Below are 16656 nucleotides of genomic sequence, written 5' to 3'. Positions count from 1 at the left end.
TCATGTTTTCAAAATAGCCAGTTCGACAAATGGTGATATCTCATTGTTGTTTTAATTTGCATCTGACTAGAGATGTTGAGCATTTTCTCATATATACGTTGGCCATTTGTACATCTTCTCTTGAGAAAGGGGCTATTTAATTTGGAATTTGGTAAAGTCCTATGTCTCTATTTTTATTTTGTAGCCTATACTATTTTAGTACATGCAAAAAAAAACCCAAAACCCTTTTCAGACCTATGTCATGTAGACTGTTAGAACAGATAAACAAATTCAGAAATTTTGCAGGATACAAAATCAACTTATAAAAGTACACTGTAAAAGAAATTAAGGAAACAATTTAATTTCCAATAGCATCCAAAAATATTCAGGAATGATTTTAACCAAAAAAGTGAAAAATCTGCATATTGGAAACTACAAAATATTGATGAAAAATATTGAATACAAATAAATGGAAAGACATCCCATGTTCATGGGTTGGAAGAATTAACATAGTTTAAATGTCTGTTATCCAAAGCAATCTATAGATTCAATGCAATCCACTTCAAAATTTTAATGTCATTCTCCATAGAAATAGAAAAACAACCCTACAACTCACATGAAACCACAAAAGACCACAGATAGCCAAAGCAAGCCTGACTGAGAAGAACAAAAGTGGGGGTATCACCCTCCCAGATTTCTGAATGTCTTACAAAGTTGATCACATTGTAATCAGAACAGCATGCTGCCAACATAAACACATCCAATGGAATAGGAGTCCAGAAATAAACCCAAATTGATTGGTTTTCAAAAAAGATGCTAAGAACATACAACATGGAAATAAATGGTGCCAGGAGAACTGGCTATCCACATGCAGAGAAATCAAAATGAACCTTTCAGCTCTTATACAAGAATCAACTCAAATGGATCACAGACCTGAAATTATAAAACAAGAAGAAGAAAATGGGGAAAGTTTCCTACCTTTTGAAGTCAAGCAATAAGAATGTGGTTCAAAGCATCCTTGAAAAAAGCTGAGGCTCGAATGCCTCGCCCTCCTGGGACTGGCAGTCCCTGACACTAGCCTCAGGCAGACCTCTCCTGCAGTCAGCCAAGGAGCATGGGTGAAGACACGCCTCATCCCGGAGACACCGGGACAGAGAGGCCGGTATGGGGAATCAGAGGACTGGATCAAGGCTGTGCAGACACAGAGGAGCGCAAAACTCACACAGGACTGAGATGCTGAACTCCCAGCAGGCAGTGCCCTCCAGCAGGGAGAGAGGGGCCACCTGGTGACAGCTCCCCAGGAAGACCTCACAGAAGGTGCTGCACATGGCTGGAGCACTGGACACAGTGCAGTCGCTAAGATGAAGTTCATCGTGCACTCGGTCAGTCATCGGCACTGGAAAACGTGTGTAGATGTGCCAGCTGTGCTCTGAAGGGAGAAGCTGCACCTCCCTCATTGTGTGCACCGGGCACCACCTGGAAAGTCAGACAAAAGCAAGGTGGGGGAGGCAGAGGCCGGGGGCAGGCTGCCTGGGTTCAGACCACTTGGACAGGTGGCCTCCTTCACTGGGCACCTGCTCCCTGGCTGTAGGAAATGACGCTGGTGAACAAAGGTGGTGCTGGTGGCAGCAGGGACCAGGAGAGAGTGTGGGTGACAGGAGACCCTGCACAGGGGTGGGAGAGAAGTCTAGCCCTTACCTGCAGTGTGAGCTCCATCTATCCCTCTCCCTGTGAGAACACACCTGGGGGACTGACAGCCAGTGGTTCCAAAGTCAGACATGCAGCCAGGCTGAGCTTACTCCAACAGGAAAGTCAACAGCTATGGCTGGCACCTGTAGACACCTTTGCAGGTGTGGTCCTGGCCTGGAAGCTCACGGGACAGACACACAGCGACTCACACACTCTTAGGTCCACACTGGACTCCTGAGTCAGGCGACCTGGAAGGCTGGCTAGGTCCTCCCAGCATCCTGAGAGCACATCACCACTGTGGGTTTTACACCAGGGGACCCGCCAGAGCCAGGAAGCCTTCTGAGGCACACAGCCAGCTGGAGGCGGCGCTACATCCTGACCCCTGCCATCAGGGAAAGGGTCAGCTCTTGGTCGGAGTTCTGCTGGAGGCTCTCCTCCCCAGGGCCAAGATTCTCCAGCAGCAGGTGGCTGACCACCCCAACTTCTAAGGCCTGTGCAGACAGCCACGCGGGAGCTGCTGCTACAAGCACCTGGACTCAGGCTGCTGGCCCTAGAGCTGCTGGATCACCCTTCCACTCAGGCAGCACCCGCCTCCAGGCACTGAGTGTGAGGCCTGCTCTGGCCATGAACAAACCAGGCATCCTGACTCCATGGAAATTCGGCCTAGTGAGAGACCACAGAGAGGCACCCGTGGGGCACCAGCCCTAACCCCTGCCCCCCAGGCAAGGAGGTATTCCACCTGCAGCTTCCTCCTGTCCAGCACCCCCATGCTGGGACAGGCGCTGTCGAGGAGCACCAGTGGATCATCAGGGAGGCCCTGGGGAAATCAGGCTGAAACTACAGAATGAAAAGCCCTGGCACAGGGCTCTGAGGATGGAGGACAGAGCCTATGCCGAGCCCCAAATGGGGTGGGAGCAGTCCCTACATACAAGTCCAGCTAGGGGGAAGGTGGGTGGGGCCATGTCAGCAAAGCCCCTCCCTGTGGAGTGGTGGGGGTGGGGCCAGGTCTCAGGAGCCCATTTCCCATAGCCACCCATGAAGGGTCAGATGCACAGTAAAAATGCACCTGACATTCTGACACATCTGCCACCGCAACAAGATTCGACAGAACAGTAGGCGCTGTAGCTACAAGAGAGTGCCTCATATTCAACTGTTAGAAAAAGTCTTCATCTAGACTCACTACCCTAGGACTGGACTGATCAGGCCTGTGCCTGCAGCAGGCACCAGGGCAACAGGGCACCAAGGGGGATGGTACTGGAGCAGTCGAGGCCAGAGAGCCATGGATGAGGCAGACCAGTTGGCCACAGCCAGAGGCAAGAGGAAGCAAGCCTGGGAGATGCTGGAGGCAGAGGGTCAACACCATCACCCCATGAGAAGAGCAGGAGCATGGGTGAGGGGAATGTGGCTCCTGGGTGGGATCCCGGAAGGCACACAGAAGAACGGTTTGAGAAAGAGGAGGGGGGCTGATGGAAGGAGTGACCTCCCTCCAGAGGAGGTGGGACATGCAGCACTGACGGGCTGGCCCCTGAGGAGAGGGAGAGGATCGCACATCGCTGAGCATGGGGGTGCCCTGGACAGGAGGAAGCTGCAGGTGGAACACCTCCTTGCCTCCAGGGCAGGGGAGAGGGGTGGTGCCCTCCCCAGGGTGCATTGTCCCTTTGCACTTGTCTCCCTCACCACTCTGGGAGTGAGAGGCAACCAGAGCGCTTCCTCCTAGTGTCCCCACCAGCACAGTGGACTGGCATGTCTGTCTTCCCGTGGGTGGTGGTATGTCCTTCTCCTCAGTGCACAGGGTGTCTGCATTCTACCCTGTGAACTTTGGGGTGGGTGGTTGGACTCATCCCTCAGTTGCTGTGAGTGCTGCAGGAATCCATGTTTCCTTTACTCCTGTGGCTGTGTCTGAGTGTGATGGGTACAGGTGGAAGGAGGTCACACTTAGCTTCAGAGGGTGGGAGAGCTGGCTGTGGAGCCAAGCGCTGTTGACTAGCAGTCCTGGTGCAGGGGGCTGAGTGTGGGAGGCACGGGCATCCCTGGACACAGCGGAGCCCGGGTAGCAAAGGCTGAGCGCTGGGGAGAGGAGACACCCAGGCACCTTCACAGATAATAAGGAGGCTGAGATGCGTAGTGTGAAGGAGGCTGGGAGCCAGGCTTCACCCACATCTCTGAACCAGGCAGGCTGGGCTGAGGAAGGGAGCCAGAGGCCAAGCAATCAGGCTCAGAGGGAACATATCAGCAACCCATCTCCCCTGTGCCGAGGCACAGGCTCTTGTCCAGTGACTTTACATCTTCAAACCCCAGCCTCCCCGAGGCCAACTGCAGAGTAGGCAGCGGGAGGCACAGCCATCAGATTTTTGTCTTGCAAGCCCAGAGCAATTAATTTCAAATTTCACTCTCTCCTCCCTCTGAAGTTTCACTCATTAACCAAATGTGAGGCCAATGCTGGGCAGTGCATGGCATGACCAAAACCCAGAGACCTTGTCACCTTGTGGATCCCTGGGTGCCCCTGGGTCAGGAAACAGAGTCCTACGCTCAGATGAAACCCTGGGTTGCATACAGGGATCAGTGTCCTCCCAGGCTCTGTGGTCAGATGTCCGTGTGCTTCTGTGTACAGCTGGGGTCTGCAGGTCCACAGGTGTGCCACCCCCTCCAGGTGCTGCTCTGGTCAGCCAACAAGGTGTTTGAGGAGCTGACAGACATCGAGAGGCAGTTCCACAAGGCCTTCTACACAGTGCGGGCTTATCTGAACTGTGACCGGTACTCTGTGGGCCTCCTGGACATGACCAAGGAGAAGGTGAGGTCTGGTGCTCTCGGGAGCCCTCCTGCCCAGCCTGACCCAGCTGCAGGGTGACTCTCTCCTCTCTTCTCCTCTGCCCAGGAATTTTTTGATGTGTGGCCTGTGCTGATGGGAGAAGCCCAGCCATACTCAGGCCCATGCACACCCGATGGCCGGGTGAGTGGTGGTGGCAGGGCCACACCCAGCTCATAGCTTGGATTCCCTGGCCCCAACTCCGGAGGGAAGTGGGGCAGGGGACTCCTACCCGCCTGCCTGTCTGCCATCTCCCCACTGCAGCCTGCCTGCCCCAGGGTGGGATGGCTTCACCAGCATGTCCCCTCATAAGACACACACACACATGTGGCCAAGGGGTGTTCAGGGTCCAGGGGGACAGAGGAAGCTGGCTCTAAGTCAAGTGTGCAATGTGTATCCCTGACCAGGCACACAAGGTGAAATGCCGGGTGCGGGCGTGTGAAAGTGAGTGTGAAACACTTGCTTGGGGCATGTGTCTGTGGACGTGTGTACCTGTCACCTGTGTGTGCTGTGCACATGCATGTCTGGGTAGGGTGTTGGCTCCCTCCCCTCTCGAGGAGCTGGGCCAGGACCCCACCCTGTTGTGTTTTGGTTCTCAGGAAATCGTCTTCTACAAAGTCATCGACTACATCCTCCACGGCAAGGAGGACATCAAGGTCATTCCGTAAGTGCCGGGTTCTTGCAGCATCAGCATCAGTGGGGTCCCCCAGACCAGGCCCAGCCTTTGGAGCAATGAGTTCCCACCTGGCCTGTGGCCCTGAAACTTGGTCAGGGCAGCTGCCTCCTGTTCAGAGCCAGCGTGGAGGGACCTGGGAGGTGAGGAGGGAGTGGCCAGCCTGAGCACTTGGACATCCAGAGTAGACATTCAGTGGGATCAGGTAAGCTGTGTAGGTGGCTTAGAGGTCAGTGTGAAGGGTCTCTTGGTTGGCCAGCCCAGCGGTCTCAGATGGAGCCCCAGAGGTAAGGTTGACCTCTCACCCTCAAGAAGTTCAGTACAGAGCTCAGGCTAGAGGGACTGGGGAGGGGGTGCCCTCTTCACTCCTACACTGTGTGGTCAGTGACCCTATGACCCATAGGCCTGACAAGACCCCACCCCAGGCTCCAAACAGGCACAAGGATCTGGGTACCAGGCCCAAGTAATTTTGGCCAGGACTGCAGGACAGGTGGCTGACACTGAGTCCCAGGAGGCTGACAGAAGCCGCAGCTTGAGAGCTATGCATAGCTCCTCTGCACGGGGAGCAGTCCTCGCAGAGTGAGAGTCCCCAGCTTGACAGAGTGAGACGAGCCTCATCCTCTGGCCTCCTCCAGTTCTCACCAGGTTCCCAGCCCCATCCCCACCTCCACCTGAGCTCAGAGAAGGGCATGATGTGAACAGTCACTTGTCTTCACAACCAAAAACTCAAGTGTCTATCCATCTGATCCTTTGCTTCCCTCCCCCAGCACACCCCCAGATGATCATTGGGCCCTGGCCAGCGGCCTTCCAACCTATGTGGCAGAAAGTGGCTTTGTGAGTGCCGTGACCCTGGACCCAGACCTGTGCCTGCTGGTGCTTGATGCTTGCACACCCTGCCTCCCCCACCCCTGTCCCTCCTGCCACCCTTTTGCTTTGCTAAGAAGTTCACCTCTCTCAAGCAAGGCTGGGCTGGTGAGTGCGGTCAGAATCAGTGTGCATGCAGCTGCTCCAAGTGACACCAATTCTGATCCTTTTCCAGATCTGTAACATCATGAACACCTCCACTGACGAAATGTTCAAGTTTCAGGTATCTGTCTAGTCATTGATGGAAAGAGAGTGTTTCACTTAGGAAAGAAAGCATTTTAGTTCAGAAATGATAGGCTGACTTAGTTCTTGCTGCTTAAAAAACTGCTTCAGTCCTAGTGGCTGATGAGAAGCATGAATTTGTGCTCTCAGATCTGCAGGTGGGCTGGGCTCTGCTGAGGCTCTGTTGGTCTTGTCTAGGCTCCACTGGGCTCAGCTTATCTTGGCAGGGCTCAGCCAATCCTGCCTGGGCTCAGCTGATCCTGTCTGGGCTCACTGGATGGGCTACGTGGGTTCAGCTGGGCCAGGCTGAGCCCCAGCAAGCACTTCTCTGCTCTTTATGTCTTCATCTGGGGACCACGGGCAGGGCAGGCTCTTTCTGGGGAGGTCACATGGACTGATGGGAACATGCTTTGTCTCTCAACGCCTCCTGTAAGAACCAGCCTACAGTCCCTATTCCACCATCCAGGCCCAGTGTCTTTGGGACAGCAGACAGGACCAGTTACATGATACGCAGGGCCCAGGGTAAACTGGAAGTGTGAGGCCCGTGTCCAGCAGTCGTGGACAACATCGACAGCAGGGTGGCCTGGGGCCTTCTGAGAGGGGCTTCTGTGGGACTACCACCCTCACATGCCCAAGAAGCCAGCTCTCATGGAAAAATACCCTCCTTAGTTGGAAAAATCATGACACAAAGACCATAGACACCAAGTCCTCAGACAAGGTGGGGGGTGAAGAGTCAGCAAGGAGCCTGGCTCCAGGCCTGAGGGCGGCACAAATCAGGCTTTCTCCCTGGGCAACACGCCTGGCCCTGGCCAGACCCAAGGCCACCCTCAGCTCTTCATGCCCCTACAGGAGGGGCCCTTGGATGACTCTGGGTGGGTCATCAAGAATGTGCTCTCCATGCCCATCGTCAACAAGAAGGAGGAGATTGTGGGGGTGGCGACCTTCTACAACAGAAAAGACGGGAAGCCCTTTGACGAGCAGGATGAAGTCCTCATGGAGGTAAACCAGCAGAGGGGGCCCTGCGTGATGTATGACATGCCCGCAAGTGGGGTGCCTCCCTGCATTCGGCATCTCCCCAGCACTAGGGCAGGGAGAGTGCGGATAAGGGAAGACTGCGAGGCCTTGTCCCTGAAGGCCCCACTGGAAGGCGCTAGCTGTGCAGCAGGTGGCCAGGCAACTGCCCACCGAATGGTCAGCAGGGCTCCTCAGGGGGCTCAGAGAGGTGGGTGACACTGCTCTTCTGTCTCCAGTCGCTGACACAGTTCCTGGGCTGGTCGGTGCTGAACACAGACACCTACGACAAGGTGAACAAGCTGGAGAACCGCAGAGACATCGCCCAGGACATGGTTCTATACCACGTGAGATGTGACAAGGACGAGATCCAGATGATACTGGTACCGCAACTTGCATTCCACAGTGCCTTTGCACAGGGAGGCAGGCAGCCCAGCCGGGGACGCATACCGGGCCGACCCCAGGCACTGGCCTGGCACCTGCCCCAGGACCTGCCCCAGTATCCACATACTGTCTGCCTAGGCCAGGGCCCCACACAGTGCCAGCCCAGCCAGCCCTGGAACCTGCCTCTGCACCCACACACTGCCCGCCCAGCCCAGGACCTGCCCCAGGACTTGCGCCAGCACCCACACACTGCCGATCCTGTCCAGGGACCTCCCCCAGGACTTGCCCTGGCACCTGCCCTGGGACCTGCTCCGGGACCCACACACTGCTGGTCCAGCTCCGGGACCTGCCCTGGCACCCACATACTGCCTGCCCAGCCCTAGGATCTGTCCAATGCCACGGGCTCAGCTGCGGATGGGTGTGCCCAATGCCCTCCTGCCTATCACGCAAGGCTCCATCTGTCATCCATGCAGAGTGCTGAGATCAGTGCCAAGAGGCAGGAGAGTGAGTGGTGCACACGTGCACACACAGACACACACACACACACAATCATGCACACGTACACAGTCACACACACTGGGGCTCTCAAGCACCTGCTCCCTCCCATGGGGGTGCCTATCTGTCTGGAATCGAGGGTACCCTGGCCCAAGGAGATGGCTGCCCATCAGTATTCAGAGGTCCCTTTGTCCAATGTGCTCACGTGTGAAGGCGATGTGGTCCCTCTCTCCCTCAAGGGGTGAGAGCAGTGCCATCTCTCTCTCCCATGACCTGCCTGTTGCTCCCTTTAGCCAACGAGGGAGCGCCTGGGGAAGGAGCCTGCTGACTGTGAGGAGGATGAGCTGGGGAAAATCTTGGTGAGGACCTGTCTCTGCTCCTCAGTGGGTGCTGGTAGCTCCTGCCAGCAGGGGAGTTCCCCTGGGACAGGATGCCATCTCAGGATGTTGGCTGTCATCCAAATGGGCCTGTGGTCGGGTGTGTCTGCACTCCTCAGTAGACCTCTGTCTACAGGACCCTGGCTCTGAATCTTTCTTGGCCAGTGTGTTGAGCTCACGTCCAGCCGGGGCTGACCTGACTTCTGCACTGCCAAGTGCATCTGTATGCCCGCCTGTCTCCTCTGTACTTCCAGAACTGTCCACGCTTTAGTCTCTGCAGGCATGACTTGGACCAAGTGTCCATCTGTGCTGCCCCTAGAGGAGGGCCAGCACACACAGCACACACAGACATATGATTGTGTGTCTCCCAGAGAACATCACAGATCACCCTGGCAGTCGTGTGACACCTCCAGCTCTGTCATCTGTGTGATTTACCACTGTGTGGTCTTGGAGCATGTGATCATTCTTGACAAGTTATGACTGTCCCCAGTGTCTGTGTCACCTGTGCTTGTGTGAAAGTGTCTGCCATGAGTCTGCATATACGTGCCTACGCCTACCTGCCTCTGTCCATGTGTGCTTATCTTTTCCTGCACACATCTGTGTTTGCTAGTTTGCCTCCCCGACATCATTATGTCTGCTCAGCTGGGTGGGAGGAGAGGGAGGACCGTCTGAGTTAGGAGGATGTGAACATCCCAGGCCATAGGCTGAAGATCACACTAGAGATGCCCAGGGCATCTAGCTGGAGAGAGGGTTCTGAGAGGAGGAGGGATGGGGAGCAAGTAGGGCTGGTGGGCCTGCCTCCCTCAGCTCACAACCCCCCTGCAGAAGGAAGAGCTGCCAGGGCCCACCAAGTTTCACATCTATGAGTTCCACTTCTCTGACCTGGAGTGCACTGAGCTGGAGCTGGTCAAGTGTGGCATCCAGATGTACTATGAGCTGGGCGTGGTCCGCAAGTTCCAGATCCCCCAGGAGGTGGGGACATGGTCGAGGGTCCCTAATCCCCTGGGAGGTGGGAGGGCATGGTTGAGGATCCCTGATCTCCAGGAGTTGGGGGGCATGGTTGGGGCTCCCAGATCTTCCAGGAGGTGAGTAGAATGTGGTAATCAGTGTCCCGGGAAGTTTTGGGGACATTTTCTTGTAAAACCACAAAGTATGCCTAGAATAGATGAATGGATAGGTAGATAGATAGATGGAGAATGGATGTATACAGATGGAGAATGTGTGGATGAGGCTGCCTGGATGGAAGGGTGGATGGATAACTGGGTAGATAGATGGACAGATGAATGGATGGGCAGATGGATGAATGGATGTGGGGGGTGGGGGTGGGTGATGGACAGACCAGTGGAAAAGTAGGTGAGCGGGTGGATGGAGTATGGACAATGGAAGGGCCAGTGGGTGGGTGGGTGAGTGAACGCACGATGAGTGATGAGGGTATGGTTGGTAGATGAATGGTTGGTGGGTGGGCAGGTGGACAGATGGATGATGGGAGGATGGACAGAAAGTTTGACTAGTAAGAATCCAGGCAACCTTCTCACTGGGTGCATCCCTGAGCAGTAGTGAGTTGGCATGGGGTGCAGAATGGAAGCAGCTCCTCACCCAAGAAGAAAGTACCTAGTGTCCCTTGGGTTTGGCCACAGGCGGGCCCTGGAGGGAAGGGGTGGCTCTCTCAGCTCTGGGCCACAATTCTGCTCCACCTGCAGTTTTCTTGCTCTGTCCTGCGTCCAGCTCCACACCTGCTTCCCACAGCCCAGATGAGGGAGTCTATCACCTTTCCTCATGCTCCTCAGAGAACAGGAGCCACAGGCTGTCTTTTTTTGGAAGAAGCTTTAGTAAATGCTAAGGGAAAACACAAAAGAAGAATTTATAGAAAATACTAACAGAATAAAAATATTCCCAAATAATTTTCTGACCCTAAATATCACAAGGGAAGCAAGAGGCTCCTCTGAGCCCCAATGATAACTGCCTGCAGAGTCCCTACCCTTCTGTCCACAGACCACATATCTGGTCCATTCAAATATCCACACCTAAAACTGATTCTTAGGGTCTCCTCAGGGTCCCCTCCCCAGTTTCGGGCTAGGCCATAGGCCAAGGCACCAACTCCTAATGGCTGCAGCCAGCTCTTCCCACCCAGCTCAGGCTTCCCACCACCCCTGCAGGTACCCAAGAAGCTCAGGCAGTTCCACTGGGAACTAGGGGAATGGGAGGCTCAGGGGACCAGCCTTCACACATGAGGTTTGGGGATTCAATGCTGATCAAAGACCTGCATGTCCTCTGCCCCAGGTCCTGGTGCGGTTCCTGTTCTCTGTCAGCAAAGCCTACCGGAGAATCACCTACCACAACTGGCGCCACGGCTTCAACGTGGCCCAGACCATGTTCACACTGCTCATGGTGTGTGGACAGGGCAGGGTGGGCAGGGCACCACAGCCATTTCCACCTGCCTGGCTCCTGGGGTGGGAGTCTTCCCTAGGCCAAGGGAAGGAGGCAGCCCACACCCTCCAGCCAGTGCTTACCCAGCCGGGCTGTGGGCAGAGGGCCCCTGGGCAGGGGAGCAGGAGGGGGTCCAGCCCACAGATACCCCTGCCCTGGCCTGACTGGAGCACGGAGCTGGGCCAGAAACAGCACCCAGGCATGGACATGCCCCCACAGACAGGCAAGCTGAAAAGCTACTACACTGACCTGGAAGCCTTCGCCATGGTCACAGCAGGCCTGTGCCATGACATTGACCACCGAGGCACCAACAACCTGTACCAGATGAAGTAGGTGCCTGGCACAGCCGTGGGTCACCTTCCTGGGGTCACCCTCCTGGGGTCATCTGCACAGCTGGCCTGGCCCACTGCCTTTCTGACTGCTTGCGTTTTGAATACACTCTGTAACAGATCCCAGAATCCCTTAGCCAAGCTTCACGGCTCCTCCATCTTGGAGCGGCACCACCTGGAGTTTGGGAAGTTCCTGCTGGCAGAGGAGGTTGGCCCCTCACTGGCTCCGGGGACCCACAGGGCTTGGGTGGGTCAGGGTGGGTTTGGCTGCAAGAGACCTGTGGCTGTGTGAGGAGCCAGGACAGGTTCACAGATGGTGTCCAGTGGGGTAGGCCTGGGGCTTTGGGGTACTAGGGCAACGGGCCCAGGACTCTCCCTGTGAAGTGAGGTGCAAGGCCTTCTAGATCCAGAGACTACAGCCACAGCAGAAGCTGCCTCAGAGCTTCTCCCTGTGTCCACAGGGAGGGCAGAAAGCTGGGAGGGAAGGGGGCCGCCCTCCCAAGGAGCAGGAGCAGGCATAAGCCTGGCGAAGTACACAGGAGCCTGGGGCAGAGGAGGTGCCTAGCCTGAGAGCTGCAGCCAAGGGCCCTGTGCAAGCCTGACAGTGACCTGCACCAACTGACACTCGCAGAGCCTGAACATCTACCAGAACCTGAACCGGCGGCAGCATGAGCATGTGATCCACCTCATGGACATCGCCATTATCGCCACGGACCTGGCCCTCTACTTCAAGTGCACACCCCACCCCGGGATGGCAGGGGCGGGAGCGGGGGCATGTTGGTGCGAGACTCGCCACCATTTGCCCTCCCTCCTTCCTGTGTCCAGGAAGAGGACAATGTTCCAGAAGATTGTGGATGAGTCCAAGAACTACACAGACAAGAAGAGCTGGGTGGAGTACCTGTCCCTGGAGACAACGCGGAAGGAGATAGTCATGTGAGCGCACTCCCTCCTGCAGACCTGGGAGAGGACCCTCAGGGACAGCACTGCTGGGTTTGGAGGAGCCAGTGCAGGATCTAGGGTCAAATGGGATGTCCTTGGTTTCTGGCCTTTAGCAACCCTCACTTCACTCTCAGCTTCCCTTCCTTCATCTTCGATCCGGTGCCCCAGGACTAGCGCCTTCCCCAGGCCGTCTCAGGAGCCCAGGACACCAGCAAGAACTCATGACTCTGCTCTGTCTGCCGGCAGGGCCATGATGATGACTGCCTGTGACCTGTCTGCCATCACCAAGCCCTGGGAAGTCCAGAGCAAGGTCAGGCCTGGCTGGCCAGACCCAAACTCACCCTTCCAGGGCCCCTGGGTCTGCATCTGGGGAGCCTCAGAGGGGGGGAGAATGCAGCTTGCAGTCATGCTGAAGGCGGCCATGGGCCTGCCAGGGTACAGCAGTGGGGGTGCCTAGCGCCTAAACCAGCAGAGCCTGAGAGCTCCAGGTGAAACTGCACCATGCCACCTTTGTGAGGGCCCAGGCTGGGGTGCAGCCTTAGGGCAGGGCCCGAGAGCACAGAACCAACTGCACTGCCTTTGTGTGCCACCAGGTTGCTCTTCTGGTGGCAGCTGAGTTCTGGGAACAAGGTGACTTGGAAAGGACAGTTTTGGATCAGCAGCCCATCGTAAGTGTTGCTTCCAGAAGCTTCTGCCCTGATGAGGGGACAAGACCCCATTGTGGTGCTGGGGAACAGGGACTCTGAGGTCTTTGCCTCCTGTGTGTAGTTGTGCCACATGAGAATGGATGGCTTCACCCCTGGTGAGGTGGAGTACAGGGCATGGAGGTGGTCTCAGGACCAGAAGCCAAGTACAGGCAGCTCCCAGATGTTCCCCGGCCAGGCAGGATGGCCCCAGGGACAGTGTAGGGCAGGGAAAGCCGGGGTGAGAGTCCAGGGCAAGACCAGCATCCGTGCGAGAAAGGTACGTGCAGTGCGGTCAGAACACACTGCTAGCACAGGACAGCTCCTGGCCACCCTGCTCAGCCCCATGGCACAAGATGGGAAGTCTGATCCCAAAGCCAGATTCAACCAGCGCAAATGGCTGTCTGAAGCAGGCTGCATGCCAAGTATAGGCTCCACAGCACATCTGGGTTCTGGTCAGCTTAGTGACAGGCCAGCAGCTGGGGCATAAGGGCAACACTGGGGACAGTGCCCTGTGGACAGAAGACGCTTAGATGAACCAGCAGTATCCCACATGAGGGTCAGAGGCTCAGAAGTAGGAAGGGGCAGCCTGGGCAGCTGGCAAGGAGGGGCATCTTGGCTCTCTGCTTCTAGGCCAGCTCTGGTAGCTGAGCTTGGCCCTCTATGGGCTGCACCTTTGCCCCTGGGCTCTGCTCATTCTCTCTCATGAATGTGTTCACTAGAGTGTAGGGGTGGGTGCCAGCTGGGGCCTGAAGGGCCTGAGGAGATGGCACTGGGTAAGCTGCCTTTGCTTCCTCCACAAGCCCATGATGGACAGGAGTAAGGCGGATGAGCTCCCCAAGCTGCAGGTTGGCTTCATTGACTTCGTGTGCACGTTCGTGTACAAGGTGGGAATCCCGGGGCCGTGGGTGTTGACAGAGCAGCCAGGAGCCCACAGGGGGCGTGGGCGGGACTAGCAGTGACCTCACAGCAGGAGGAATGCCTGTGCAGACTGCCACCCATGGGGGTACCTCCCTCCCAGCCTCACCCCCACCTGCTCAGCCATGGCGTGTACTCATGCCTGCACTGGGGATGAGACCTGCCACCAGCTGTCCTTAGAAGCACCAAGAATGCCCCCCCAACCCACCCCACGAGGTCTCTCTTCAGGGACCTTGCCTCTGTGGGGCCCTTGCACAATGGTGGGCACCTGTCTTCAGGGCAATGACTGCCACTTGCCTATGGGTTCCTTTGGGGGTGTCTGTAAGCCCTCAGGAGTGGGCCTGGGTCTGCCCATCCCTGCTAGTGTGCCCTGCCCACATGACCTACAGAACATGGGAATGCAGCCATGTTCCTGCCCAGTGGCCAGGGACCCAATGCCCTGCTGGGCCTGAGTTCTGTTGTTTGGGCCTCTGAGGACACAGGGAGGGACTGGGAAGACACTGACCTGGTGGGGGTCTGACTGACTCCCTGACCAGGCAATGCCCCACCCCCCTCTCTAAGAAGGGTGCTATTTGGCTTTAGGTGAAGTGGCCCTGATCAGCCACTCAAGCAGGGTCAACATGGACATGTCCTTTTAAAGTGGCCAAAGGTCACAGTCCAGCAAGGGTGACTCCCTCTGCCTTCCTCAACTCCATCCACAGGGGCTGGGCAGGGAGACCACCATCCTAGCCCTCCAGGAGCAGAGGGGACACACATGTGGCTTCTGTTTCCTCCAGGAGTTCTCCCGTTTCCATGAAGAGATCCTGCCCATGTTTGACCAACTACAGAACAACAGGAAGGAGTGGAAAGCACTTGCTGACGAGCACGAGGCCAAAATGAAGGCCCTGGAGGAGGAGAAGGAGGAGGAGGAAGAGAGTGTGGCGGCCAAGAAAGGTCTGGGCCCTGGCCAGCCTGGGGCAGGGACTCGGCTTACCCCCGACAAAGCTGTGAGACTTAGGGAAAGGAAGGGTGCATGCCCAGCGGCCCCACGGGGGATGCCGTCCACAGTGGGGAGGTCACCTGTGCAGTGACAGAGCCAGGAGGGTCTCACTGCTCCTGGCTGAGCTCAAGTCTCTCCAAGTAACTGCGCTGCTGCCCTTGTAAAGGGAAGCAGGCTCACTCAACTCTCAGCAGCTCCCTTCCACCACCGAGGAGTCGAACCCTAAGTAGCTTGTAAATTGCACCCACATGCCCATGCCACCCTCAGAAACCAAACAGCAAAACTGGAAACTAGTGAGCTGCGCAGGAGTTAGTCCTGCAGTGCCCACAGTCCTGTCACAGGGCCTGACTCGGTGACAAGTCAGCATACCCAGATCAGAGCCTCCATGCACTGTCTGGCTTCCCTAGTCTGGGCCTTGTTACTCCCTGCATGCTGTGCCATGGGGTAAACCAGCATGAAGAAGGCAGCCATAGGGTTGTGGGAGGCCAGGACTGAGAGCAATCTTGGTGTGGTGTCAAGAGAGGTGAAGCACTAAGAACAGCTCAGCTCCACTTAACCTGCTTGGGCTGGCCAGACCTGCACTCCACCCTTTCCCTGAAGGGGAGAGAGCACACAAAGCAGGAGGGCGAAGGCTCCCCACTCACCCTGTTTTCTCTCACAGTGGGCACAGAAATCTGCAATGGTGACCCAGCACCCAAGTCTTCCACCTGCTGTATCCTGTAAGCCCTGGTCTAGGGGACTGGTAGCTCCCTCCAGGCCCTCAACCTCTGGAACATGGGCTCTGCCTCCTGCACTTTGGAGTAAAAAGTTAGGAAGCCAAGAAAATGACTGAAGACAGTTTGAAATATTTTGAATTTTTATAAGGTTTTTTTTAATAAACTTAAGCAAACTCTCAATCATTTATTAAAGAGTATAGCCTACATCACTCTTTTTTGAATACAGTTCCCACAGAGATCTTTGAAAGAGGCCTGTGAACTGTCTGAAATTGCTGAGTGGGGAACGTTCAGAACTGCACGGATGTGTGTACACAGGAATGTAGCATCCCTGTCTCACCTGCTTCAGGAAGAACATGCCCAAGAATTCAGAATAAAGCACAGATCAAATTGTCCATTTTTACACACTAGTTACTGTGGAGGACACAAAAGAGTGCTTGAAAGCTCTGCCGGCAAGCTCAAGGCCAGGACTAGAGAGCGCAGTCAGATGGCAGTGGTCTGTAATGAACACTGGAGGGTGGACTTGAGGCCAAGCTTCTGCTGGCTCAGACCCTGCACCAGGGAGTCTTAAGGAAGAACTGTTGCCTCTCATGACTTAATATTGGTGGACTAGGGGACCGGCAAAGGCAGAAAGTCCAGTGGGCCTTGACTTTGAAGTGAGTATCATCTTGCAGAAAACAAGGGTTACTAACTCAGTGAGCATCATGTGTGTTCCCCACTGGACAGTACTCTGCAGGATAGGGTCACTCCTTGGGACCATCTGCCTACTTGCAGCAGGGAGCCGGTTTTCATCTCACCTCAGTGACACCTGGTGACAGCCTCAGACAGGAGCCTGGGACAGCAACCATTGAAGACCCAGGTGCTGGGACACCACTGCTCAAGGTTGGGGGGTGGGAGTGCTCGTTCACCCACAAAAACCAAATAATAGGCTTCTGAAACATTTGTAAGCCATTTCCATATGTTTACAAATATATTCACTTTACAAAAACTGAGGCTTTCTGCCTAAGGGATTGGCTCCTGGCACACAGCCGGGAAGCAGCAATACCCCACCCATCCAACTCCAACTCACAGCCTCAGTGGCCAGGAGTCCAGTCTGGGGAGGTTAGGGCTCACCTTTAAGAGACCACCTCCCTGGGCTTCTGTCTCAAGGTTGCCCTGGCCACCTTGA

The 16656-nt window shown here is 55.8% G+C and overlaps 1 protein-coding gene across 1 annotated transcript in view; it reads left to right on the top strand.

The window, feature by feature from the left end:
- The window catches only part of Pde6b (phosphodiesterase 6B), a 50385-nt gene extending 34340 nt beyond the window's left edge, over positions 1 to 16045 (top strand). The window contains exons 4-22 of the mRNA XM_046423584.2: positions 4319 to 4459; positions 4544 to 4618; positions 5074 to 5138; positions 5915 to 5981; positions 6187 to 6234; positions 7083 to 7232; positions 7484 to 7627; positions 8417 to 8482; positions 9326 to 9472; positions 10781 to 10888; positions 11147 to 11256; positions 11377 to 11464; positions 11888 to 11988; positions 12082 to 12189; positions 12442 to 12505; positions 12789 to 12863; positions 13682 to 13765; positions 14573 to 14729; positions 15437 to 16045. Of these exons, the coding sequence (XP_046279540.1) occupies positions 4319 to 4459; positions 4544 to 4618; positions 5074 to 5138; positions 5915 to 5981; positions 6187 to 6234; positions 7083 to 7232; positions 7484 to 7627; positions 8417 to 8482; positions 9326 to 9472; positions 10781 to 10888; positions 11147 to 11256; positions 11377 to 11464; positions 11888 to 11988; positions 12082 to 12189; positions 12442 to 12505; positions 12789 to 12863; positions 13682 to 13765; positions 14573 to 14729; positions 15437 to 15498 (1860 nt within the window). The 3' untranslated portion in view covers positions 15499 to 16045. The remainder of the gene's footprint in view (positions 1 to 4318; positions 4460 to 4543; positions 4619 to 5073; positions 5139 to 5914; positions 5982 to 6186; positions 6235 to 7082; positions 7233 to 7483; positions 7628 to 8416; positions 8483 to 9325; positions 9473 to 10780; positions 10889 to 11146; positions 11257 to 11376; positions 11465 to 11887; positions 11989 to 12081; positions 12190 to 12441; positions 12506 to 12788; positions 12864 to 13681; positions 13766 to 14572; positions 14730 to 15436) is intronic.
- Positions 16046 to 16656: the final 611 nt, after the last annotated feature.

This window comes from Marmota monax, unplaced genomic scaffold (genome assembly GCF_021218885.2).
Source record: "Marmota monax isolate L192 unplaced genomic scaffold, Marmota_monax_Labrador192_F-V1.1 WCK01_AAM20220418_F8-fsc00009, whole genome shotgun sequence".
Taxonomy (NCBI): Eukaryota; Metazoa; Chordata; class Mammalia; order Rodentia; family Sciuridae; genus Marmota; species Marmota monax.
The sequence above is the reverse complement of the archived record's forward strand: the minus strand, read 5'-3'. Positions and strand labels throughout refer to the sequence as shown.